This window comes from Telopea speciosissima, chromosome 3 (assembly GCF_018873765.1).
Source record: "Telopea speciosissima isolate NSW1024214 ecotype Mountain lineage chromosome 3, Tspe_v1, whole genome shotgun sequence".
NCBI classification, from domain to species: domain Eukaryota; kingdom Viridiplantae; phylum Streptophyta; class Magnoliopsida; order Proteales; family Proteaceae; genus Telopea; species Telopea speciosissima.
In genome coordinates this window covers 45,439,795-45,466,129 of record NC_057918.1, presented here as the reverse complement: position 1 = coordinate 45,466,129, position 26,335 = coordinate 45,439,795, and the positions used below count along the sequence as shown (strand labels likewise).

The window sequence follows — 26,335 nt, the reverse complement described above, 5'->3', positions numbered from 1 at the left end:
TCAAATCAGGTAGTCCAAGAACACTCTTGCCTCTCTCCCTTCTCTTTTCTCTTTTCGGTTGAGCTTGGAAGGCCCTCCATGTCCTTCTTTTTTGGCTTAGATGGCTCACCTAATTTCAGTCTTGAGTTTGGGTTTCCTCTTGGAACCAAATGATTTATCCTAAGCTATGTTTTTGGGACTCCATTAATGTATTACAGTCCTATAAAGACCTCTATTTGACCTCTTGCTGAATCTATTTGATTCTAGAGTTTCAACCACCAAAGAAAATCGCAAATCTGGATTTTGAGCATTTGACCCTGTAAATCCCTCAATCATTTGATGATGGGTACTTCTAAGACCTTAATAGACCATAGGACACCCCCTCCCTTGTCCCTTGAACTTAAAGAACCAAATGGGACAACCCTGGGCTTTTAAGGACCTTGAAATCGTACCTTGAGCTACAGGAAGGGTTGGACTCAGGGTCGGAGCCAAGCCTGTTGAGTCCGACGCTGCCTCCGATGTGGCCTAAGCCTGCAGGAAGGGTCGGACTCAGGGTTGGAGGCGGGCACTGTTGGGTCTGACGTTGCCTCCGATGCTGTTTTTAAGGCCTATAGCTTATGTAAACTATGGGGCTTCTCTATGAGGCCTCCCCTAGATGCTCTCACACTCTTATTCACTTCCATAGGCGTCAACATATGTGCAATGGACTGATTTTGAGCGAGAATCATTGCGCTTATACAAATTCTATTTGAAGTAATTGGCGAGTGGGTTTGGGTGACAGTCTGAGCTTATTTACTATTGCTTATTCATGCATATATGAATTATATTGTGACATTATCATTCAAGCATGAGTGCATATTTGCATTTATTCTTATTGATGATGATGATGATGATTAGGATGATATGGATTTGTGTTGGGTTACGGTGCCGGGAAGTACTAGCACCAGAACCCCCGGATTATGTGGAATTGTATATTACATCTCATTATTGCCTGTATGCACCGTGTTGTGCTGGTACCCGGGTGTTAGATGGAATGGGACATCGACACACCTGGATGTACTTCTCAACACGATAGGATTCATGTAGTATATCTGTGGTTAGGCTCAGTTCTCTATGCTACGACCCTTACCAACAGGGGTTTAGGTGTTGGGTAGCCAGAGCACCTACTGCCTGTGGAGAGTTAGAGAGGCTAGGTCAGGGGTAGTAATGGTTATCGGGGTCTGTCTCTGGGTGGTGACGGCTATGACCGGCACGGGCCCCATAGCAATAATTGAGGTTGTATTGTGGTGAGAATGGAAGGATCCACAGTGTCTTCCCGAGTTATTGCAGTAGTACATACCCATTGACTTAGCATTGTGTGTTAGATGGTAAATGAATTAATAATGGCATGCACCATGGACTATTTATGATTGTGTGATTGTGCATCCTCTTTTCTCTCTCACTAGCTCGGTGGAGCTAACCCCAGTGTACATATTTTTTTTAAATTTTGATGCAGATGATTACTGTGGAGCCAGAGACCGTGACTGAGGATTATAGGGATGGTTGCCCATGATGATTATGCCTACGGGCTATACTATTACTTGGGATCGTTCCCATTTTGTTATTTTTGAGAGCCTTGTGCTTTGTATAAACTTTTATGTTTTACCTTTTTGGTAGCTATTTGATGGTCATAGGAATTTTGTAACTATGTAACTTATTTTCATTAGCCAATGAACATCTTATAATTATTTCATTTACGCTTCCGCAAACTCTAACCTATCTTGGAATGTAATATTCATTTGTCTTTCGCACTCTGGTATTATTGTATTTTAATATTGGTTTATGACTGTGAGTTGGCCACTGCATCGATGTCCTAGCGGTGAGGTGGGATGACGCGTGTCACCCCAATCATACCCTAATATTATACTTTATCCCTTATCGGGATAGGGGTGTGACAACATGGTATCAAAAAGTGATGCTCTGCACCAACCACAGTCTAGCGAAGATTCATGATTTACTCTACTCCACTAGATTTCAATTTAAAAGCTTTCAAGAGACTAACTAACTTGTGTGTGAACTTAGGGAGAAGACATTGTTATGAAAAATAGTTTACAATAATAGCATATAATAGGAGAATAGTGTGTTTTAACAAGGAGGATGGATCTTATTAACAGTTCAACCGTTACTACATAAACCTCCCCTTGCCTCCAGTGTACAGCAAAAATGATTATGCTATTCTATTGCATATTAAACAATGGGTATAACACAAAGTGGTTAAAGGTTTTGCCATGCAATCCAACCTAGGGAGAGTCATTAGGATAGAATTCCATAAAACTTAGTATGTTGGGTGTATGTTGTTTACCAAACAAAATAGTAATATAAGAGCCATTACAACTAGAGGACTAGTTAGTTAAAGAGAGAACCTTTATTTCAACCCCACTTGTAACCCAATGACATAAGACATACCAAGCTAGTGGTGCAAGTCATGGGATGATCATGAGTAAGCCAAAGCAGCAAAATTTGGAGAATCTTAAGTCTAATTAGTGATCCTTTGTACACCATAACCTAAGGCAACAGTTGGGTATGGTTTGATACAGCTTTAGTCACAATGGAAATCCTATTTTATGCAAGGCATGATAGAATCATAACATGAGATACTTACCACTATAAATCCAATCCAAGAAAACAAGTATAACAGTTGTAAAGTGGCAAGCCTGAATGAAGCTCGGATGATTCAGTCAACTAATATATTCCAATGATGTCTATGAAAGGAGTATAGCTGTGGTTAATTAGAATGAAGGCTTGAACCCCAATATTGAAACCTAGTAATGGTTTGTAATGAGTAGACAAAAGTATGTATGCCTATCATAATCCATGTTCAAAATACATCAATGGAAAGTGCTTTGTCTCCTAAGTGTAGCGTGAAGAGGAAATAGAGAGTTTTATTTTCTTAGTAATATTATACCAATACACTTAAAAAAAAAAAAAAATGGAATGAAGACAAACACGAATGCAAATTTGAAGAGCTATCATTCTCTCACCGTAGCCAAGAAGACTTAGAAAGAATTCACCTCTAGAGAGAGATCTTACTTTTTAAGCTTTCCTTAAGAAATCTATCTTAATGGTCCAAAGCACATATAGTTGGGTTTAAACAACAAATTTATGAAATGATCAATGGAAGATGGGAGTACTCCTACCACAAAGTTGTTTCCCCCAAAACAGCAAGGTTTCAGTTTTGAGCTTATTCTATCCAAGCTCTTACATAAATTGAATATGTAGGGGAATTAGATAAAAATGTCCATGCTAGGATTAAGATGGGGTGACTTATTAATGATGTAAATATCACATTCAAGTCATACATGTACAACCAGGAAAGAAGAGAAAAGAATCAAAAACCTTGTCAATGTTGAAGTTCTTCTTTCAATCTTAACCTAGAAATACTAGGGGAAATCAAGTATAGTTTTGGATTGAGGTTTTCTTTTCAAACTCAACCTAGAAAGTCATAGGGATAACTAAGAACATGACTAGGACTTCTCACACCTTGAACCTTATATATATATAAAAAGGGATATATATGTATATATACAGTAGTAGGACAAAACATAAACCGGTATTACTTCAAGAGAAGAAAATCAAAAAATAAAATAAAAACACAGCAATGGGGCCCAATGTGAATGCGGAATTAATTCCCTATCTCACTTATATGCTTGACCTAATGCCTGAAAAGAAAATACAGCAAGTAGTGCAAGTGTGTGCTTGAGTTAATCAAGTTTAAAATCAATGAGAAAAATAAATAAATAACATTTAATGACCAAATACATGGATCCACCACATTTTACTAAGAGTTGAATGAGAAAGAAATAGCCTAAAGTTGTTCTTTTTTTGTATTCTAAATTTTCAACCTAGAAGTAATGTAAACAACCAAGAGTATGACTAGGATTACTCATACTTTAAATAAGGTAAAAATCCTAAAAGGTGATCATATAAACACATGCTACCTTTCTTCCCAAAACAGAGCAAAAATTTTAACTACAACATGTATAAAAAATCCAAAGTCTTAGCTTAGATTCTTGAATGAATGATTCAATTACTTGAATTGTGTTTCAAACTATTGTTCTTAAATAAACAAGAGAAAAGGAAGTTATGAATTTAGGTAATCATCTAGACTATAACAGTAGAAGTGTTCTCAGATTTGGGGGAGGATTATAATTCCAAACCCCAATGAAGTTTTTCTTTATTCATTTTTCTTTTCAAAAAAAAAAATATATACAGCAAAAACGGAATTTTTATTCCCTTACTAAGACTAAGGGAATTGAGGAAAACATGTCAAAGATTTTATACTTTCCTCTCATGTTCAATTGAAAACATAACTTGGGATAGGTGGTGTAAGTGTGCACTTAAGTGAAGATAAGCTTCATAAAAAAAAAGAACTTAAACCAATCAAGAGACATGAATACAATCCACTACACTTGAATTAAGTGGGATCAATAAGATCTTTGTTTAAGATTAAAATCCTTCCCCAAATCCAAGTATGGGGTATAGAATAAATGATCAAGTACATGATGGAGACATTGTGCAATCCATCTAGCTAGTAAACAATGAAAAACAGAAATTTTATATGTCCTATTACTTTTTCTCCAAAATAGTGTAGGAACTTCTACACAAAGCAAGATTTCAAATCTACACATCTTGGCCTAAAACTCAGGGGTAAATGGTTTAATGGCTTAAAGGGAGTTTTAACATTTAATCATGAACAAACAAATGAAAATAATATACTTAAAGAAACATCTTCCACTTTTTCCCCAAACAGCGAAAGTTTTTCATTTTTGGGTTTGGTTCATCTAAACCCTTACTTAGTTTTGGGAATGGTAGTGCTAGAATGTATTTAGGATGTGCAAACAATTTCAAACAAGCAATCAACAAGGCTATTAACAATCTTGAATGAATAATTTAAATATATCTTCAACAAAGGGAAAGAAGTTTGGTTTAGAATGAGAAAAAAATCCAAAATCCTTACCTAAACTCCTGGGAGAAAGATGTAAGAGCATAAATGAGGTTACAAAGAGTTGAGCATTTGCAAACTATTAGAAATAATGCCCTTATAAAAAAATAAAAATAAAAACCCTTTCACAATTTTGCCCAAAGCAGTGGGGTATTTTCAATTTTGGGTTTGGCTTCCCCCAAGCCATACCCTAGAATCGTGGACAGCAATGCTAAGAAATGAATGAGTTGTGCAAACGACCCTATCTTAGGTAAAATGAGAGAATCCAAACACTCTTGGAAGGAAAATTTTAACAAAAATCCCAAACATAGAAAAACAAATTTTGAATGAGAGGGCAAGCCGCAGGCTGTGTTCTAAAAGAAAATTTTGACATCGAATGCACACCCTGGTTAAATCTGATCCTGCATCCGATGTTTTTCTATGCTGCAACTCGGATCGAATTTACAATCAGATGCAGGTTACTAGCTACATCCAATCCCTCCTTAAACCTATTTTTGCTAGTTTTTCATGGCCAACCCTCCTCCAATCCTTTTGCACTTTATTGTGCCCCTTGTTCATGTTTTAGCCTTGTCTTGCGAGTGTGTCAATGTTGAATTTTGTCAAATCCGCTTGTGTTATCTTATGCTTGTATTGTTGATCTTAAGGTTTAACACCTAGTTTAATTAAACACTGTTGTTGTAGTAACTCTCTATACCTAGTCCAACTGTCGATAAGTGACTCACGAAAGGTTTTATTGAGTAGCCTAGTCATTAGAGAGAGGTACATTTTATTTTTTTTACGACCTTAGTTTTTAGCCCGGGCTTCCTTGAGAAAACAGCTAGAGAGTCTGAGTTTTAGTTCCAAGTACCCTTGGGCGTGTCCACCCTTGGTCTTGTTCGACCCTGAGTACCACTTGGGAGTATTAGTTGGAGATTTCAGTATTGGCCCTGAGTGATCCTCTAGAGAGCTGATTCTTAAATCTTGCTTGACCTTGAGCATCGCTTAGGAAAGTCGATCTAGAACAGAGGCTAGGAAGTGAGTAATAGCTCTTGAGACGAAAGTTGTTGTAAGTTATTCTGTCGGGAGTTGGTCTTGTAGGCTTGTGTGGTTGTTTAGCTTTAAAAAACTGGAACTGAAGGATTCGACAAAACTTTACTCAATAATAGGTATGAGTGGAGTAATGGGCCACCAATGTGTTCCCTCCGTATTGGGAGTGCACAATAGGAGATTTCATCAATATTCCAATTCATTCTAAAGTTGACTTAAGTATTGGAGAATCAGAAGTGAAAATCTTCAAAGCAAAGCCTTGTAAGAAAAGTAGTACAAACCTAACCTTGCGACCCTAGTTAAAGGAAGTTTAATATTGGGCATAGTCTAGAGGTTTAGTTAGACCTTTTGTTTCCTTGTGATTTGTAGCTGAAGTTTGAACCTCCCTGGACTCTTAGACACATTGAGCTTTAACCCAATTGAGCCTAGGATTTGTTTTGATCGTTTGCTTAGAGGCAAGGAGTTGTTAGGCGGTCGAAGTATCCTCATCTATTCGGATCCCCAGGCATGTCAAATTTCGAGGACGAAATTTCTTATAAGGTTGGGGGAATGTAACACCCACACCCGAGAGCCCATTTGTTTACTTATCCTCGTGGTGTGTAGACTGTGCTGCCTTGTTTGCTTGTGAGGTTTTCACCGTGATGGTCAAAGGGTAAGTTACTAAACCTATTTTATTGCTTGTTTAATTTCTCTCGAAGCCCTTGAGGTGTGGGCCCAAGTTTGGACCTTTTTTATACTTTATCTGCCCTTTCTATTGCATAGGATGCAGGGTCCTATGTGCATCCGACCCTGCATCCGATGCTGTTATCGTGGCTATTTTGAGTGAGACCTTATGTGGGGCCCATATGCCATTTATCAAGGATGTTGTTGGTGTCTTGTCATGGTTGACTACTACCCTAGCCTCCCTTTTATTTTGGTGACCTCTTAAGTGGGCCCTTGGGCCCAAGTCATGCTTAAAATAGGTTAATATATTTTAGACATTAAAAGACCTTAGCCAAACAAGGCCCAAGATTTATTCTAAAATGAAGCCCATTGGGCCGTCAAAATGGTGTTTAATTGAGTTTAGGTGGGTAATGAGTTTAGATGGGTGATATGTTTGTGGTTCATTAAGAGACTCTACCCAAACAACCCCTAAGTGGACATTTAAGCAACCCTACCAAAACAAGCCCTAGATTTATAACTAAGTGGCCCTAGCCAAACAAGCCTTAGTAAGGCACATTTATAGATATGAGAGTTAGGGCTATTCCTTAGTCTTTCTCTTTTGCTTTCTAACCTAATCGTGAAAGGAGAGGAGAGCTTTGAAGAGAGAAGGAGAAGGAGGAGAAGAAGGAGAAGAAGGTGGGATCGGCTGCTTGAGCTTGGATCTATAAGGAGGACCTCTTGTGTACCTCAAATCAGGTAGGCCAAGAACACTCTTGCCTCTCTCCCTTCTCTTTTCTCTTTTTGGTTGAGCTTGGAAGGTCCTCCATGTCCTTTTTTTTTAGCTTAGATGGCTCACCTAATTTCAGTCTTGAGTTTGGGTTTTCTCTTGGAACCAAATGGTTTATCCTAAGCTATGTTTTTTGGACTCCATTAATATATTACAATCCTATAAAGACCTTTATTTGACCTCTTGCTGAATCTATTTGATTCTAGAGTTTCAACCACCAAAGGAAACCCCAAATCTGGATTTTGAGCATTTGATCCTTTAAACCCCTCAATCATTTGATTATGGGTACTTCTAGGACCTTAATAGACCATAGGACACCCCCTCCCTTGTCCCTTGAACTTAAAAAACCAAATGGGACAACCCTGGGCTTTTAAGGACCTTGAAATCGTACCTGGGTTGCAACGGATGCAAGGTAGGAAGCAAGCACTATTGAGTCCGACGCTGCCTCCGATGTGGCCTGAGCCTGCAGGAAGGGTCGGACTCAGGGTCGGAGGCAAGCTTGTTGAGTCCGACCCTGCCTCCGATGTGGCTTGAGTCTGCAGGAAGGGTTAGACTTAGGGTCTGAGGCAGGCACTGTTGAGTCCGACGTTGCCTCCGATGCTGTTTTCAAGTCCTATAACTTATGTAAACTGTGGGGCTTCTCTATGAGGCCTCCCCTACACTCTCTCACACTCTTATTCATTTCCATAGGCACCAATATATGTGCAATGGAGTGATTTTGAGTGGGAATCGTTACGCTTATACAAATTCTATTTGAAGCAATTGGTGAGTGGGTTTGGGTGACTGTCTGAGCTTATTTACAATTGCTTATTCATGCATTTATGAATTATATTGTGACATTATCATTCAAGCATGATTGCATATTTACATTTATTCTTATTCGATGATGATGATAATGATGATTAGGATGATATGGATTTATGTTGGGTTACGGTGCCGGGAAGTACTGGCACCGGAACCCCCAAATTACGTGGAATTATATATTGCATCTCATTATTGCCTGTATGCGCCGTGTTGTGCTGGTACCCAGGTGTTAGATGAAATGGGACGTCGACACACCCGGATGTACTTCTTAACACGATAGGATTCATGTAGTATTTCTGTGGTTAAGCTCAGTTCCCTATGCTACGACCCTTACCAACAGGGGTTTAGGTGTTGGGTAGCCAGAGCACCTACTGCCTGTGGAGAGTTAGAGAGGTCAAGCCAAGGGTAGTAATGGTTATCGAGGTCTACCTCTGGGTGGTGATGGCTACGACCGGCACTGGCCCCATAGTAATAATTGAGGTTGCATTGTGGTGAGAATGGAAGGATCCACAGTGTCTTCCCGAGTTATTGCAGTATCATATACCCATTGACTTAGCATTGTGTGTTAGGTGGTAAATGAATTAATAATAGCATACACCATGGACTATTTGTGATTGTGTGATTGTGCATCCTCTTTTCTCTCTCATTAGCTCAGTGGAGCTAACCCCCGTGTACACATTCTTTTTAGATTTTGATGCAAATGATTACTGTGGAGCCAGAGATCGTAACTGAGGATCATGACGATGGTTGCCCATGATGATTGTGCCTACGGGCTATACTGTTACTTGGGATCGTTCCCGTTTTGTTATTTTTGAGAGCCTTGTGCTTTGTATAAACTTTTATGGTTTACTTTTTTGGTAGCTAGTTGATGGTCATAGGAATTTTATTACAATGTTACTTATTATCATTAGCCAATGAACATCTTATAATTATTTCATTTACGCTTCCGCAAACTCTAACCTATCTTGGAATGTAATATTTTTTTGTCTTTCACACTCTGATATTATTGTATTTTAATATTGGTTTATGGCGTGAGTTGACCACTGCATCAAGATCCTAGCGGTGAGGTGGGATGACGCGTGTCACCCCAATCATACCCTAATATTATACTTTATCCCTTGTCGGGATAGGGTGTGACAATTGCACATCCTTAATCCTCCCAATGGTGTACTATACAACCCAAGCCATGAAAACCTCAGGATTTCATTCAAAAACCCAAGTTTGGGTTGAGGAATTGAATATAAACCATAGATGTCTCAATGCATTGTGCCATTAGGGTTATTAGGACCCTGTTTGTGTTTAAAATAATAACCGCAAGCGTACGGATCAATCGTAGCTACGGGTCGAACTCAAGGAGATGTACATCATTCTATTTTACTCACTTAAAAGCAATGCAAAGTGAACCAAATTAAGGTGTTGAATTAAACTAATGATAATTAAACTAATGTATCCCAACTCACAAGCATCTATCGAAATTACGCATCTAAGGAATTGAATTGGCGTCCTAACACATAAGCATTTAACCTATCAAAACTAACGTGGATTTGAAGGAATAAATTACAGCCACACATCACAACCACATAAAAAAAACCAAAAGAAGAGTAGGACTAAGAGATTAGAGAGGTGAAACTCGAAGGTGCTTGAACCGGACTGAAATTGCTTGCTTTTTCTAACACACTTGAAATGGCGCTACCAAATCTGAAATTAAAACAAAAATAATTAAATTAAAATCCTACCATAATGCATAATGATAATAGTAACTAAAAAATAAAATCCTAAAAGCATGATTGAATTAAAGACGTAGAGAATGAGAATGAAAATAAAAATAATGGAGAATGAAAATTCCTAATAGAATGGAGGGATTAATGGAGATGAGAATATTAATAAAATAAAACTAATAGAAGAAGAAAGAGGTAGAGAATAAGTAGAAAAAAATTAGAAACTAGAAGAATTAAGAGGTAGAAGACAATAAAAATAAAATGGGAAATTTACGCATACCACCCTGAGGTTTGACGAAAGGATATTTTCACCCCCCAGGTTTGGAAAATTCTGCGTACCCCCCTGAGGTTTGCAAACGGTAACAGATAAGTCCATTCTGTCAGTTAATGATTAACACTGTTAAAAAATAGATTTGAACTGACGGAATTACCCTTAAAAGAAAAGAAAAAAAAAAAAAACTCCTGCAACTCATCTTCCCCAATCGATTGGGGAAGATAGTTGCAAGTAACTGCAGTATGTGGGAAAAAATTCTGGTTTGGAACCCTAAATATCCAAACCCCCAAATCTGTCATGCCTTTCTTCCCGTGGAATGAACCCAGCTTCACACCCAATCTCAGGTTTCTGGTTTGGAACCCTAAATCCCCAAAACCCCCAAATCCTTCATGCCCTTTCTAATCGAAGCTCCATTTGAGTCCAGCAACTCTGCAATTTCTGAGTTAAAAGGATGATAAAGAGAAAGAAAGCGATGGGTTCTGTAGTCTCTACACTATATAGACTTTGATTTTAGAGGAAGAGAAGGAAGACTGTGAGAGAGAGAGAGAGAGAGAGAGAGAGAAAGGAAATCGATATTGGAATTGCAATTTCAGTCAAAGCTGTTGAGGACCAGCATATGAAGAGAGAAGAAAAAAAATCATCATTTACTGCGTAATTTTCATTTTGGAAAAGCCACACATTTCATTCGTTGAGTTCACATCAGAGATCAGATATAAATGGGTCACGAAACAGTGAAAATCATAAGATAGGAAAAGGAGAATTCTTACATATCGAATAAAGGTTGCAGAAGAAATCTTGTAGTGGTTTGTAATCATATGGAAAATTCTGCGTACCCCCCAGTTTTGGAAAACTCTACGATGGGTTCTTACATATTGATTGTCCTGCATTTCAGTCTTGAAATCTTGAATCAAGAACAAAGATTAAGATGAACCGTGTTTGAGTTCGCAATGCGTAAAATTTCAGTCGAATTTCGTGATTTAATTATTCGGATATGAAAACCCTGTAAAAATTTCTCTTCTTAGGTTTGTTAAATTTCGTTTCTGAATCTTGTCTTTTGGTCGCCTTTAATTCAGTTCTTCACTTTATCCCAATACCAAATTAATCGAAAACTTGGAGCAAGTGTTGCCGCTGCTGCTTTGCCTCCCATGAAGGATTATCTGATGAAACGGATTAGGTAGTCTATGATTTGAGAAATTGGAAGAAATTAAAGAGATGGAGGTAGAAAGAAAGACGATTCAGCTTCAATCGATATCAGGGAGTTTTACGAAACCTATCTTCGATATCATTTGGATATTTTCAGATTAAAAAAAAGAAATTCTTTCTGTCTCATTTGGATTTATGCCCATTTTGTTTTCTTACAGGTATCGATGATACATCTACACTCCTGGGAAAGGGATACCTGCAACTCATCTTCCCCAATCGATTGGGGAAGATGAGTTGCAGGTGTGTTTTTTTTTTTTTTTTTTCTTTTTCTTGTAAGGGCAATTCCGTCAGTTCAAGTCTATTTTTTAACAGTGTTAGTCATGAACTGACGGAATGGACCTATCTGTTACCGTTTGCAAACCTCAGGGGGGTACGCAGAATTTTCCTAACCTAAGGGGTGAAAATATCCTTTCATCAAATCTCAGGGGTGGTATGTGTAAATTTCCCAAATAAAATTAAAAACTAATACTCCCTTCTATCAAAGTTGAAAGTGCATGAATGTAGTTGAAGAAGCTTGAACACTTGAATAATCCTTGAATGGCTTCCTCTTCCAAGTCTTCTAAATCTTCTCACTAGAATTAGAAGCCTAGACTAGAAAGCTTTAAAACTAAACTAGAATTAAATTATTACAACCAAATTGAAGACATAAAATTAAAGTATGAATCAAAAGCATTACCACCATGGAATTAAAATCATAAAATAAAACTAGAACTTAGAAAGCCAAAAACTAAAAGAAGAGAAGAAGAAATTTCACTAATAATTGAACTAAAAAGTACACTAAAAGCTGAACTAGAATTAACTAAAATTGAACTAAAAACTAACTAGTTACAACCCAAAGGGCAAGGGGTATTTATAGGGGGAAGGAGAGGAAAAGGGAGAAGAGAGAAGAGGTAGGAGAAATATTCCCTACTCCTTCCTTTTCAATAAAGCATGAACCCCAAGCAAAAAGGAAAAAATAGAAAGTGGGAGAGATTAAAATCTTAGCTACATAAACCTTCTATTTTTCAAAAAGTAACTTTCTAATTCTATACTTGTGCTTCCTTTTCTTTGTAGGTATTTTCTCCAAGCAATGAGATCAAGGCATCTTTGACTTTTCAACCTTCCATGGATGAGAGAATATTTTCCAAAAAAAAATCTATCCATAGTACAATTCCAAAAATGCCCTTGGAAAGTGGAGGAGAGAGAGAGTGGTGACTAGGACTCCTTTCAAGAATTAATCAAATCTCTATTCTGTCCTTCAAAAAACGTGGAGCATGGGATGCTTATATAGGCCTCACTGTTGTACTCCTTGCGAAAAATCACCCAAAATAGACCCAAATTTCGTCCAATTTGGAGTTCGGGAGCCCAAGATATCTCAAGTTGAAGTTGGACTATTCAGAGCCTTCCAAATGGAATCTTTCGGCTAACAGAAAAGATAACTTTTAATAATTGCAATATTACCCCTCGAATCCGAACTTCCGCTCTACTTTCTCCCTGGACAATTTTCGATATTTACAAACAAACCCCTATATGCCATTTTCGCGCGTCGTTACGAAAACGGCCGTAACTTCTTCGTTTCAACTCGAAATCAAGTACCGTTTGAACCGCTGCGAAGCTGACTCGATGGGCTACTCATCCATACTTTTAACATCTCAAAATTATTCTATGGGGCCATTGTACTCACGTTCAAATTTGGATAATTGGTGTGATTTTTTCAGTGCTCAATCCAAACTTGATTTTCTCGACTCTTGGACACTTCCGACTACTGCCAAACACCACTAAACAGCTTAAAAATGGCTTCTTAGCATCATTTGCTCTATTTTCATAAGAATTCACCTAAAACCTGAAAACACAAACAAAAACCTCGAGTAGCTCCGTTCTAAGTATAAAAATGCATACTTTATGGCCCTAAGATTTCACACATAAATGTACTCATCAGATTCCCCCACACTTGAACGTTACTTGTCCTCAAGTAAACAAAAACAAAAACTAATCTAGAATGCAGAAAATCCTAACTCACTTTTGTAGGAATCATGGTTGCACTTAGCATCTGCAACAAGCCTTTAAACCCCTAGGTTACCCCAAGTGGACGAGTTTTGTCTCGTGGGTGTTTGCAGTGAATGTACACCCAAAATTCAATAAGTCAAAAATATGTTACAAATTTTAATCATGGCATAAGTAGGATAGTGCACACAAGCTCTAAAAGTGCTCAACTAAAGATCAAGGAGCCAAAGGTTCCCCCACACTTGAATTTTATCACCCCACATCAATTCAAGTAACAAGCATGCATCAAAGTCAAGGGATCTCCTCATATTTTCTGAACACTACTTACCTTCAGGTAAACCACTCACAGCATCAATGGAACCAAAGACTTAGGCATTGAGTATTTTTTACCATACCTATTTTTTCAAGCATTAAGGCAAAAGCTTTTTTTCTTTCTCAGCAACAAACTCTATTTCTACTCCACTACTGTTCTCTGAATGACATGGTGGAGCATACTCCAGACACCCAAATACTTGTTGCTTCGCTTTTTGCATATATCTATACAGATTTTGAGACATTAATGCAAGAGTTTTTTTTTTGAGTTTCCTTCCAAGGAATTTTGAACAAGTCACCCTGCTTCCTGAGGCAACAGTGCCCTGTCTAGTCCGAAGGAATTCCACTTTCCTTTCTTATTTCTCTTTTCTTTTTTCTTTTTTCTTTTTTTTTTTCCATTCGCTTTCATGCCTGTCTTGCCCTAAACAAATTGGTCTCAACTACTAGCCAAAAGATCAAAGGGGCCATAAAACACATAGAGGAATCTAGCCATCAAATGAAATAACGTTCATATTTTCCAATTCAGTCCCTTTCACCAGATACATACCAATTACCGTCCTTAAAAAGTGATTTTTTTATTATTTCGCATGCTAGGGCACCTAATTCCCTCTTTCTCTAGCTTCGTAATCAAAGAAACATATGCACAAAACCACAACTATTGCCACATTCAAAATTCATCAATTAAGTCTAATACATCCCCCCACACTTAATTCATGCAGTGTCCTCAATGCATATAGAAAAGAAAGAATAAGGACAAGGGAGGATATGAGGGGGCTTACTAGATATAATCGACAAAGAGGATTATGAAGAGTCATGAGCTTGACAAAAAGTGCTAGGGGCAGCAATAGAAATCTCAATCCATGGCCAGTAAATGTAGAAAGAGCTTCTGAACCAGAAAATACTGGACCATAAATTTTAGTAAAGCGAGAAATAACATGAAAGTTAAGCACAAATGAGAAATACCCAACAGAAAAATCTGTCCTCATGGGGCAGTGGAAAATGAAGAAAAATAGTCCATGTAGACAAATCCTCCCATTCCCTGTCATGGTTAATGCAGAATGTATGTCATTATCACAAAAACCAACCAAGAATGGATCGCAGTAAGCATCAAAAGGATCATGAATATCAGTAATCTCATCAAGATAATCATAAAAAATGGGAGGTTTACTCAAATCAATCCTAGCAATAAAACTATCCGCCCTTTGCATAACTTGGGTTGCCAAATAAGGATCACGATAATATGCTTGAAGAGCATCATGACTAACATTGTCCTCCTCAATAAAATCATCAAACCTAGAAGGTTTGGACCAATCAACATATGGGACAATTGAATCCTCAAAATGACAATCATCTGGGTTTTTCAAAGAGAGAGAGAGAGATCGAATTTCCTGAGTTTCTATGCTATCATGAAAATCTAATTCTAAATCAATAAAAACCCTAGGCTCACTAAGATCGGGAATTTCAGGCAAAAGTTGGACTCCCCCAGGTGGCTCATCAAACTTTGCTTCACTAATATCTTCAGGAAACTCAATCTCAACAAATAAATCATCTTGACACTCATTTTGTTGGGAGTGACTCTCATTAACTTCAAACTGGGGTGGTGGATTTTCAACATCATTAAACTGGGGATGGGGCGGTTCATTCTGAACTGGAATCTGGTAACATAGACTAGGTTCAGGCTAACTAGGTAATGTACCCATTTCCTCCTTCTGTAACATGATGATCAGTTGAGAGAGTTGCTTCTCCATTCTATTACTACTTTCTACGAAAAGGGCAACGTTCTTGTCAAGCTCACTCATTCTGGCCTCCTCACCCATGTTTTGAAACTCAGGGGGTTGTTGATACGGTGTAAGGAGAGGTGGCTCATGGAGATTCAATGGAGGGTTGGGCATTGGAGGACCAAACTGACCATGGTATTGGAAATTGGATGGTCCAGCTTGGTTATTCCATTGATCCCACGAGAAATTGGGATGATCACTCCACCCCCTGATTGTAAGTGCCAAAAGATTTGTACTGAAATAGAGAACTCACATTCTCATCACCATAGCTATCCCCATAAAAATTAAGGCATCCGTCCATAACATGGATAGCCTGGGGATGTGACCAATCAAAATTTTTTGAAAGCCCATAGTTGGGTTGGGGAACGAAATTGTACAGGGGTGGTGCAAAGTGGTTCTCTAACTCACTACTGTTGGCCGCCCTAGCCTGTTTAAACCTTTCCCCCAAAGTCATATGTGTCTTAGCCTGTTTCCACATTTCCCCCAAAGTTATAGGTGGAGGTGCACCTCCCATTATTCCGAACATGCATTAACCAACCACCTATCCAAAATTGAGGTCTCCCTAAAATTTTTTTTTTTTTTTTTTGGATTTAAAGAAAAATAAAAGGACTATAAAAATCACTAACAAAAGCACTCACTATGTCGCTTTCATGTTATCAAAGTTGATCACCTCCAAAGATAAGTTACATGCCAATTCACCGAACCAAGTCAAGATGCAGCGTCATAGGTATCCAAATCCTATGAGGGACACCAAGATAAGCTGGGTTTTGGCATATGAAGGACTTTAGATTGGGCGCACAGTCTTTGAAACAGAAGAGAAACAAGATGAGGTTTTCAAAAACTACTTTTTTTTTTTTTAAGAAGAAAAGGTAAAATAAAATAAAGCATTTCGAATTACTTAAAAATAAGAAAAATAAAGTGGGCAATAATCTCCCCGGCAACGGCGCCAAAACTTGTTTGAGTTTAAAATAATAACCGCAAGCGTACGAATCAATCGTAGCTACGAGTCGAACTCAAGGAGATGTATGTCATTCTATTTTACTCACTTAAAAGCAATGCAAAGTGAACCAAATTAAGGTGTTGAATTAAACTAATGATAATTAAACTAACGTATCCTAACTCACAAGCATATATCGAAATTACGCATCTAAGGAATTGAATTGACATCCTAACACATAAGCATCTAACCTATCAAAACTAACGCGGATTTGAAGGAATAAATTGCAGCCACACATAAAAAAAACCAAAAGAAGAGTAGGGCTAAGAGATTAGAGAGGTGAAACCCGAAGGTACTTGAACCGGATTAAAATTGCTTGCTTTTACTAACATACTTGAAATGGCACTACCAAATCTGAAATTAAAACAAAAATAATTAATTAAAATCTTACCATAATGCATAATGATAATAATAACTAAAAAATAAATTCCTAAAAGTATGATTGAATTAGAGACGTAGAGAACGAGAATGAAAATAAAAATAATGGAGAATGAAAATTCCTAATAGAATAAAGGGATTAATGGAGATGAGAATACTAATAAAATAAAACTAATAAAAGAAGTAAGAGGTAGAGAATAAGAAGAAAAAAATTAGAAATTAGAAGAATTAAGAGGTAGAAGACAATAAAAATAAAATTAAGAATTAATACTCCCTTCTATCAAAGTTGAAAGTGCATGAATGAATTAAGCCTTGCATTAATATAGCTGAAGAAGCTTGAACACTTGAATAATCCTTGCATGGCTTCCTCTTCCAAATCTTCTAAATCTTCTCACTAGACTTAGAAGCCTAGACTAGAAAGCTTTAAAACTAAACTAGAATTAAATTATTACAACCAAATTGAAGACATAAAATTAAAGCATGAATCAAAAGCATTACAACCATGGAATTGAAATCATAAAATCAAACTAGAACTTAGAAAGTCAAAAACTAAAAGAAGAGAAGAAGAAATTTCACTAATAATTGAACTAAAAATTACACTAAAAACTTAATTCAATTGAACTAGAATTAACTAAAACTGAACTAAAAACTAACTAGTTACAACCCAAAGGGCAAGGAGTATTTATAGGGGGAAGGAGAGGAGAAGAGAGAAGAGGTACGAGAAGTATTCTCTTCTCCTTCCTTTTCAATAAATCTTGAACCCCAAGAAAAAAGGAAAAAATAGAAAGTGAGAGAGATTAAAATCTTAGTTACATAAACCTTCTATTTTTCAAAAAGTAACTTTCTAATTCTATACTTATGCTTCCTTTTCTTTGTAGGTGTTTTCTCCAAGCAATGAAATCAATGTATCTTTGACTTTTCAACCTTCCATGGATGAGAGAATATTTTCCAAAAGAAATCTATCCATAATACAATTCCAAAAGTACCCTTGGAAAGTGAAGGAGAGAGAGAGTGGTGACTAAGACTCCTTTCAAGAATTAATCAAATTTCCATTCTATCCTTAAAAAAACGTGGATCATGGGATGCTTATATAGGCCTCACTATTGTATTCTTTGTGAAAAATCACCCAAAATAGACCCAAATTTCGTCCAATTTGGAGTTCGGGAGCCCAAGATATCTCAAGTAGAAGTTGGACTGTTCAGAGCCTTCCATATGGAATCTTTCGGCTAACAGAAAAGATAATTTTTTTATCATTGCAATATGGCTCCTCGAATCCGAACTTCCGCTTTACTTTGTCCCTGGTTGATTTTCGATAATTACAAATAGACCCCTACATGCCATTTTTGCGCGTTGTTATGGAAACGGCCGTAACTTCTTTGTTTCAACTCGAAATCAAGTGTCGTTTGAACCGCTGCGAAGTTGACTCAACGGGCTACGCATCCATACTTTTAACACCTCAAAATTATTCTATAGGGCCCACTATATCACCTTCAAATTTTGCAAATTGACATGATTTTTTCAATGCTCAATCCAAACTTATTTTCTCGACTCCTAGACGCCGACTACTGCCAAACACTACTAAACAACTTAAAAATGGCTCATTAGCATCATTTGCTCCATTTTCATAAGAATTCACCTAAAACCTGAAAACACAAATAAAAACCTCGAGTAGCTCCATTCCAAGTATAAAAATGCATGCTTTATAGCCCTAAGATTCCACAGATAAATGCGCTCATCAGACCTTAATGAACCTTGGAAGTCATCCCTACAAGCCCTTGAAGTCATTGGGGGCCTTGGGAACCAATTTGGATGAAGTTCGGAGTTGAAAAACTCATTTCTGCTGTGAAAGAACTCAGCGGCGGACTCACCGTTGTGCATCCACCCATAGATCCACCCCTCTCGGGTGTGTCTCAAGGTTCGAGCGAATGCACGGACGGACTCACACAAGTGGATCCATTCGTGAATCTGCCCGCAGTTTATAGCATGACCATTATTTAGTATTTTGGCCATAACTTTGTCTATATATATCGTATCGATGCGATTCAAGTTGTGTTGTAAAATAGACTCAAAGGGCTACATTTTCTATGAAGGAACAGTGGACCCAATCCAAACAAAAGACCCTCAAAAGTGAGCCCAAACTTAGATGATGTGTCTTGGCAACAACTTTAGAACATAACTCTAATCCGGTAACCTCGCCCACATTGTGGCTGCTTGTGTAAGACTTAGTAAATCTTATTGGGGGCTACTTACCACCTAAATTGTCCCTAAATATATTAATTAATTGATCTATCGGGGTACCAAGGTCTACCCTTGATGCCCTCAAAACCCCCTTGTTGTCCTAAGGGACTTGTGACCTCAACCTAGAAATGGAAAATCTTAAGGAGAGACCAGTCCATGGGATCTCCCAAGACCAATGAATGATATGGGACATTATGTCCTTAGGAAGGTTTAGGACACCCTCCCTTAGCTCATGAGGCTGTTGGATCTGAAGGAAGAAGGCTGGGAATCAGACTGACTTAAGGATTTCATGTTTAGAATTACTTGTCTATAACACTTGGGGCTCTTCTTGGGACCCGTCCACACTTTCTAACTTTATGTTTCACGTATCCCTAGGCTACCTAACCAGTGCGGGAGAGTGTATATCAAGACAATCCATATCAAACAAATCGAACAATATCCAAATTATTGTGAGTGGGTTTTAGGTGATGTTTGGGCTTCATATAAATATATATATATATATATATATATATATATATATATATATATATATATATATATATATATATATAATTATATAGATTATATAGATGTGTATGCTTGCATCCATACTTAACATGTTGCATTCTTGCATATAAACTATGTTGGATATGAATTGATGAATTGTAGATATGTTATCTTACTTTATTATATTGGGTTACGGTGCCGGGTATGCCGGTGCCGGAATCCCAATTTTATTATTATTAAAATCATTGTTTGTCATCCTGGTCTGTATGCGCCGTGTCGTGCTGGTACCCGGGTACTAGATGGAATGGGACGTTGATGTACCCGGAATACCTCTCGAGAAGATAGGATTTGCATGTACTATATCTGTGACTAGGATTTATGCTCCCTTATGCTATGACCCTTGCCAACAGGGGTTTATGTGTTGGATAGTCTGAGCACCTGATGTCTGTGGAGGCGGGAGAGGCCAAGTCAGGGGTAGTGATGGCTATCGAGGTCTACCACTGGGTGGTCTGATGGCTTCTACTGGCGTAGGCTCCCTTGTGATAATTGAGGTTTCACTAGGGCGATAGGTTAAGTGACCCTCAGTGTCTCCTGAGTTATCACAGTAGCATATACCATGACTTAGAATTTTTTGTTAGGTGGAAAATCTATTAACATTTACATTCATCATGGACTATGTGTGAATTGTATGTGTGTGCATTTTCCATCCCCTCACTGGGCTTAGTAGAGCTTACCCCTGTTGCGCAATCCTTTTTAGCTGTATGCAGGTGATGAATGTTGGTGACCCTTTTCATGGTGATTGATCGAAGCCGTGATTTTTTACCTTGATTATGGCGTGCACTCATGGACTGTGCCATTGGGGCACAATTTATATCTTTTGTTATTTTGTTTATCATGAGTATTGTATATATATTTGGTAGTATTTCTACTGTTTCAATTTCTAGTAAATCTTTTGGGTCGAAATGTAAAACATTAAACTGTCTATCATGAAGACTTTGAATCCTTTGTATCTGTAACGCTTCCGCCCAATTCTGATCTTTTAGAATGAAATATTCCTTTACTTTCTACATTCTAATAATACTATAATTTAATATTAGTTTAAGACTGTGAGTTGGCCACTGCATCGAGATCCTGGTAGTGGTTAGGATGTTGGTAAGCATCATATCATACCCCTTTTATAGTATTTTATCCTTTATTGGGATGGAGGTGTGACATGAAGGATGGTCATGGACCATAATTGGAGTATAATCCACTGGTCACAATGGTTTTGGGTTTGGTTTACCCATTTGGAAGCCAGGAGCTGTTCTGACAGCACAAAGAATAGCTGTCCAAGCTGAACTCAAGCTCAAGGATTTGATTTGGGCTGCATGTAAGGCCTCTTTTACATATATTTTCATGGTAGGACACTGATCCTATGCTAAGGTAAGCAACGATCAGTTTGCATGCAAAGATCCATGCTCAGACTGCCTGTTCTGGGTGTAACTGTGCTGTGCAATTAGGCACAGAGACTAACTTCAATCTCAGCAGTAAAAATTGCTATGATATGATCAGATCTTACATGCAATGGCTTTGCATGTTAGATCCGATGCATCCCAAGGCAACCCTATGGTGTTCTGAGCATTACTAGCCAGAGACACCACCAACAGAGCAGAGATCAGAGAACAGCCATAGAAAATAGCAGTACACAAAGGTTATGATCATTACCTGGAGGCTGTGTGAGGCTGGATCAGTGCTCCGAAGCAACACCAGTCTTCCTTCTCCTTCTCTCTTCCTTTCCTTCTCTTCTTCCTCCTTTTCCTTCTCTTTCTCTCTTTCTCTCTTTCAGCTACAGCAACCAAAAACGAAATAGGGAGCTGCCCCTCCTATTTATAGGATTGGCCCTACTAAGGCCTGTTTGGCCTTAGGCTCCCCTCTCCAAGAATGCATTTTTAACTACATTCTGGCTGCACTGGTGGGGTCCACATGATTCTAGGGGTGGGTAATGGTTCCTAAAATTCCCATCTACCCCTAGAGGATGTTCATGGTCTGTATGGGTGGTGTCCAAAACAACTCATTTCAGCCACTCTGGGTGATTCTCTGGGCCTTTGGGCCAATCGCCCATTGCATTGCCCAGAGAATGCAGCATTGTTATATAGGCCTTGGGCTTGCACAGGTACTTGGCCTATGGCTTGGGCATTGCACCAACATCTCATCCAGGGTCTGACACACATCTGAACAGGTGTGGGCCCCACAAATATGGATAGGAGAGAGAGTACCTGGGGTTGATGCAGTACATCATACTGTGGGCAGTGCAGCTGCATGGGTCTGCAATCCATCTTTTGACAGGTATATAGGAGGACATCCTTGGGGGTTCTCCACTGAATTCACCCACTGGAGTGATGCTCCACAGTGTGTTTAGGTGTCTGGTTAGAGGTCCCTGTCCTTCATCCAAAATTTCTAGTCAGTCAGGGGCAGGTTTGACATCTCCGATCTTTCACCCCCAGGGAGTGACCTCCTAGGGGTTTTGCTCTTGCTAAGGGATTGGTTCTGTTCTCGGCAGTGGCATCAACCTCCTGCGGGAAGTCACCCGTTGCCTCAGATAATCCCGAAGATGGTTTTGGTCCTAAAGGATCTGTCTCTGCAAGTCATTAATCTAACCCACAGTTGCTGGCGCGTTTGGGTCAAGTACAGCCTCCAAGGCTACTTTGTTACTAAGATTTACTACATCGACGTGCTCATTCTCTGGGTTCTCCGTTTCTTGGAGTTCATGATTATTGGCTCTCCAACGAGAGCTCTCCGATGGTGGCATCTCATTCCTCTCCCTCAGAGCATTGATGGAGGGAGCGGCCTTCTTACCCCGTAGGACCATTGAGTACTTGAGGAAGCGAACTAGTAGAAAAGTTGGCTAGCGTTGTTAGCACAAACGGTGTCAATCTATTGCATCAAGAAATCTCCGGTAGGTCCTTCGGGTGCCGCAACCTACAAAAGGACATCAGGTACAAGGGAGAACCGGTGTGGTTCCAGCCTAGGACTCTTTGATGCCTAAGTTAGATCTCTCTCAGCAACAGATGAATTACTGAAATTCAAGATGAATAATGGGTTGGAATACCTGAGTATTTATAGTTGTGTATGGCAGTGTGGAGAGTCTCAGTTGGTGATAAGTATTCCTCGTGGAAGAGTCTAGCACATAGTAGAGTTGTACTTGGAATAGCTCCTTGTGAGATGTAGAGTCCTAATAGGGAAGAGGTTTCCCCAGCGTCATCTTCTCGTGTTGCGTTTGATTATGTTTGTACCTCTTTGGGATAGTCCTCCCTTTGGTATACCTCCAGTTACGATCTTTTAGTAATAGGATAATGTAGATCTTGCCGATGACGTCATGGTTGGACTCCGTGGCTTGCATGGTAGACTTGGCTTTTGGGATGGCCTCTTGGGTCCTTTTCCTCTTGGGTTGTCAAACTGGTTCTATCGCGGCCGGGCTTGAGCTGGCCTTCTCTTTGGGTCAGGACACGTGGCATCTCGGGATTGGCCTATATATTTTTTATTTATCACCAAAAAGGTGGGAGAGACCAAAAAAAAAAAAAGAGATGGGAGAACAAAAAAGTGATGGGAGAGACCAAAAAGGAAAAAGGAGTGGATAAAGCTCCAAGGAAGATCTCCCGCTTACCAAAAAAAAATAAAGTTCATACAACGGTCCTAGATGCTCATCACAAAGCTCTCTCCAAGAAGCTTTATTTGCAATAAGCCCTTCGTCAGATTAAAAATTACGACATAGATGCTACTCTCTTGAGCACTCTGTTCTAAGAGAGTGGAGGAGCAAGCGATAAACCAAAATATACGAGCCAATCCCAAGATGCCACGTATCCTGATCCAAAGAGGAGGCCAACTTAAGCCCAGCCATGACAGAACCAATTCGACAACCCAAGAGCAATAAGACTCAAGAGGCCACCCCAAAAACCAAGTCTACCATGCAAGCCACATAGTCCAATCATGACGTCATTGGCAAGATCTACATTATCCTATCATTAAAAGATTGTAACGAAAGGTATACCAAAGGAAGAACTATTCCCCAAGAGGTACAAACCTAATCAAACTCAACACGAGAAGAGGATGTTTAGGAAACCTCTTCCCTACTAAGACTCTACATTTCACAAGGAGCTATTCCAAATACAACTCTACTACGTAATAGATTCTTTCACGAAGAATACTTATCATCAATTAGGACTCTCCACACCGCCATACAAAACTATAAATTCCCAAGTATTCCAACTCATTATTCATCTTGAATTCTAATAATTCATCTATTATTAAGAGAGATCTAACTTCAACATCAAGGAATCCTAAACCAAAACCACACCGGTTCTCCATTGTCCCTGACGTCCTTCTATAAGTTATGGCACCCGAAAGACCTACCAGAGATTTCCTAACGCAACAAACCCTAACTCCCCAAATCTTGGTTTATGTACAGTATTTCCCACAAACGGTAAGATCACGAAGAAAACAAGAGATGCCATTAAAGCAAGCTTTTTTAAGTTCCAATAATTGCTCTCTACATAAATCCTCATCAGAACAAAATCACGCTAAACCAAATTCAAAGTTGCTAACCAAACTTGGGCCAAAACCAATTCAGTTTGGCACCCACCCATGAGGCACAAACGAGAAGGACTCCCCCCTCCCCGTTTGAATCTCTTCCCTCTCTGTGTTTTTTTATTTAGAACAAGAAACTATGAGGAGGTAGAGACATAATTGAATCCCCCAATAAACTAAATTGCATTCTTGCATCATTGATTCCTCTCTCATTTCAATGTTCACCAAATTAATAGTGTTTTCTGATTTGTGATATGTATGTGTAAAAAACCTTTCACCTTTCAAAATATCTTGAGATAGAAAGAAGATCGTTCAGATCATAAAACTTAGAATCAAATCCGCACTAAAGTTTTCCCTTGAGATTCATTTTAAAAAATTATCAAAAAAGACTACTCTGAATTACTGTTGTACAAATTTTGATTCCTCCACTACTTCTCGGCATATTACAATCTAACACGCCCAACTCCACTTAAATTTACAGAACTAACCCGCATAAAAATCCAAACCATCCCTTCAGTTCTTCGCCTTCCTAGCAGGGGCTTTCCTCGCCGGCGATTTAACACTCTTTGGCTTCTTCACACTCCTCGCCGGTGCTTTCTTAGCTGCCGCAGCAACTGGCTTCGAAGCCGCCGGTTTCTTCGCACCTGGAGAAGACCTAGTCGAAGTTCTCGCAACCTTGAGCGCTGGCTTAGCCTTTGGTTTAGGCCTGGCAGCGGCTTTTGGCTTAGCCACAGGTTTCGGCTTCGCAGCAGCCTTCGGCTTGGCTGGGGCAGCAGATTTCGGTTTAGCAGCAGGTTTAATCTTCGCCTTAGGCTTAGCAGGAACGGCCTTAGGCTTGGCTGCAGGCTTCGACTTAGCCGGAGCTTTAGGCTTCGAAGCAACAGCTTTCTTGGGAGCGGGAGTAGTAGCTGCTGGCTTAGGCGCTGCTGGCAGCTTGAACGAGTTTTTAACCTTCACGAGCTTTCCTGCTGCAACGAGCTTCTTCAGTTGGACAAGAAGAAGCTTCTTAAAATTAGGAGGAAGGTTCGCCTTCTGCTTATCCTCGATGAACTTCGTAATTGCATACTGACTCGAACCAGTTCTCTCTTTCAGAGACACGATCGCCACTTGGATCATCTAGGGTTTACAAATACCACAAAAGTACGAACAAATCAGATCTACAGAGCAAAATTATCGATAGGCATCAACAATAAAACAGGAAGAGTTTCTGTTACCTCGATGTATGGAGGATGTGCAGAAGCAGCCCGGGGTTTCTTCGTACCGGCAGGCTTCTTAGCTTTAACTTCTTTCTTAGTTGCAGCCTTTTTTGCCTTTGTTGCCTTTGCTTCCGGTTTCTCTTCGACCGGCTCTATGGCGGGAGGATCAGAAACTAATTCGACAGCTACTGTAGCTTCTTCAGTAGGCGCCATGACTGAAGCTCGAGGAAAAGATTTGAAGATCAGATTCTAGGGCGAAAGTTAGAGCTGCCTCTGATACAAGAGAGAGAGAGAGAGAGAAGAAGAAGAAGCGTTAATAGAAAGCGATCGGCGGTTGCTGGTGCTCGGTATTTGCGTTGAGATACGACGAGATATGGGGAAGGGGTTAAATACGCACCGGATGAGAGGCGCTAGCCGAAAAGGTGAGAGCTGATTGGTCGAAGACACACTCATTCGGATCTATAAACTTTCTAAAATTTTAAATGTGGGCCATTGGATTAGTGGTTATCGACGGTCAACAAGGTTTATTTAAGCATGGTTCGGATGGATTCTGAATGAAAATGGGGTTTGAGGTAGGGTTGGGTGTGCTTTTCACCTCGATTCTTTTGGGAATAACTTGGTTGATACTTAACAGATTTTAATGAGATTTGGATGGTTTTGTAGCTCTGTAGATAAGCTTTCAAATGAGTATTTATACGCCTTGTAAGGTTAAGGCATGTGAGAGATATTTGATTTCAAAGCCACATTAGTCTGGACTAGGGTTTATAATGAGTTCATTGTACTTTGACAGAGTTTTAGGAGAATGCTTAGCACTAATGTATGGTTTTTTAATCTTATGTGATTCTAATCTAGCAAAGGAACGTATAGGTTCAAGAATCGCAAAAATCCGATGAAAAATGTGTAAGAAACCTTTACTTAAAGACAACTGAAGTTGAACAAGCTTTGCCATTTGTAGTAATTACATATAATATGTTTCATGCATGAAGCTCA

General features: G+C 39.0%; 1 protein-coding gene across 1 annotated transcript; it reads right to left on the bottom strand.

The window, feature by feature from the left end:
* Positions 1-24,586: 24,586 nt before the first annotated feature.
* LOC122653511 (histone H1-like) lies at positions 24,587-25,636 on the bottom strand. The gene is made up of 2 exons (XM_043847363.1): positions 25,364-25,636; positions 24,587-25,265 (listed from the first exon to the last, which is right to left on the bottom strand). The coding sequence occupies exons 1-2, from the start codon at positions 25,556-25,558 to the stop codon at positions 24,663-24,665; spliced, it is 798 nt and encodes a 265-aa protein (XP_043703298.1). The 5' UTR covers positions 25,559-25,636; the 3' UTR covers positions 24,587-24,662.
* Between the last annotated feature and the right edge of the window lie 699 nt (positions 25,637-26,335).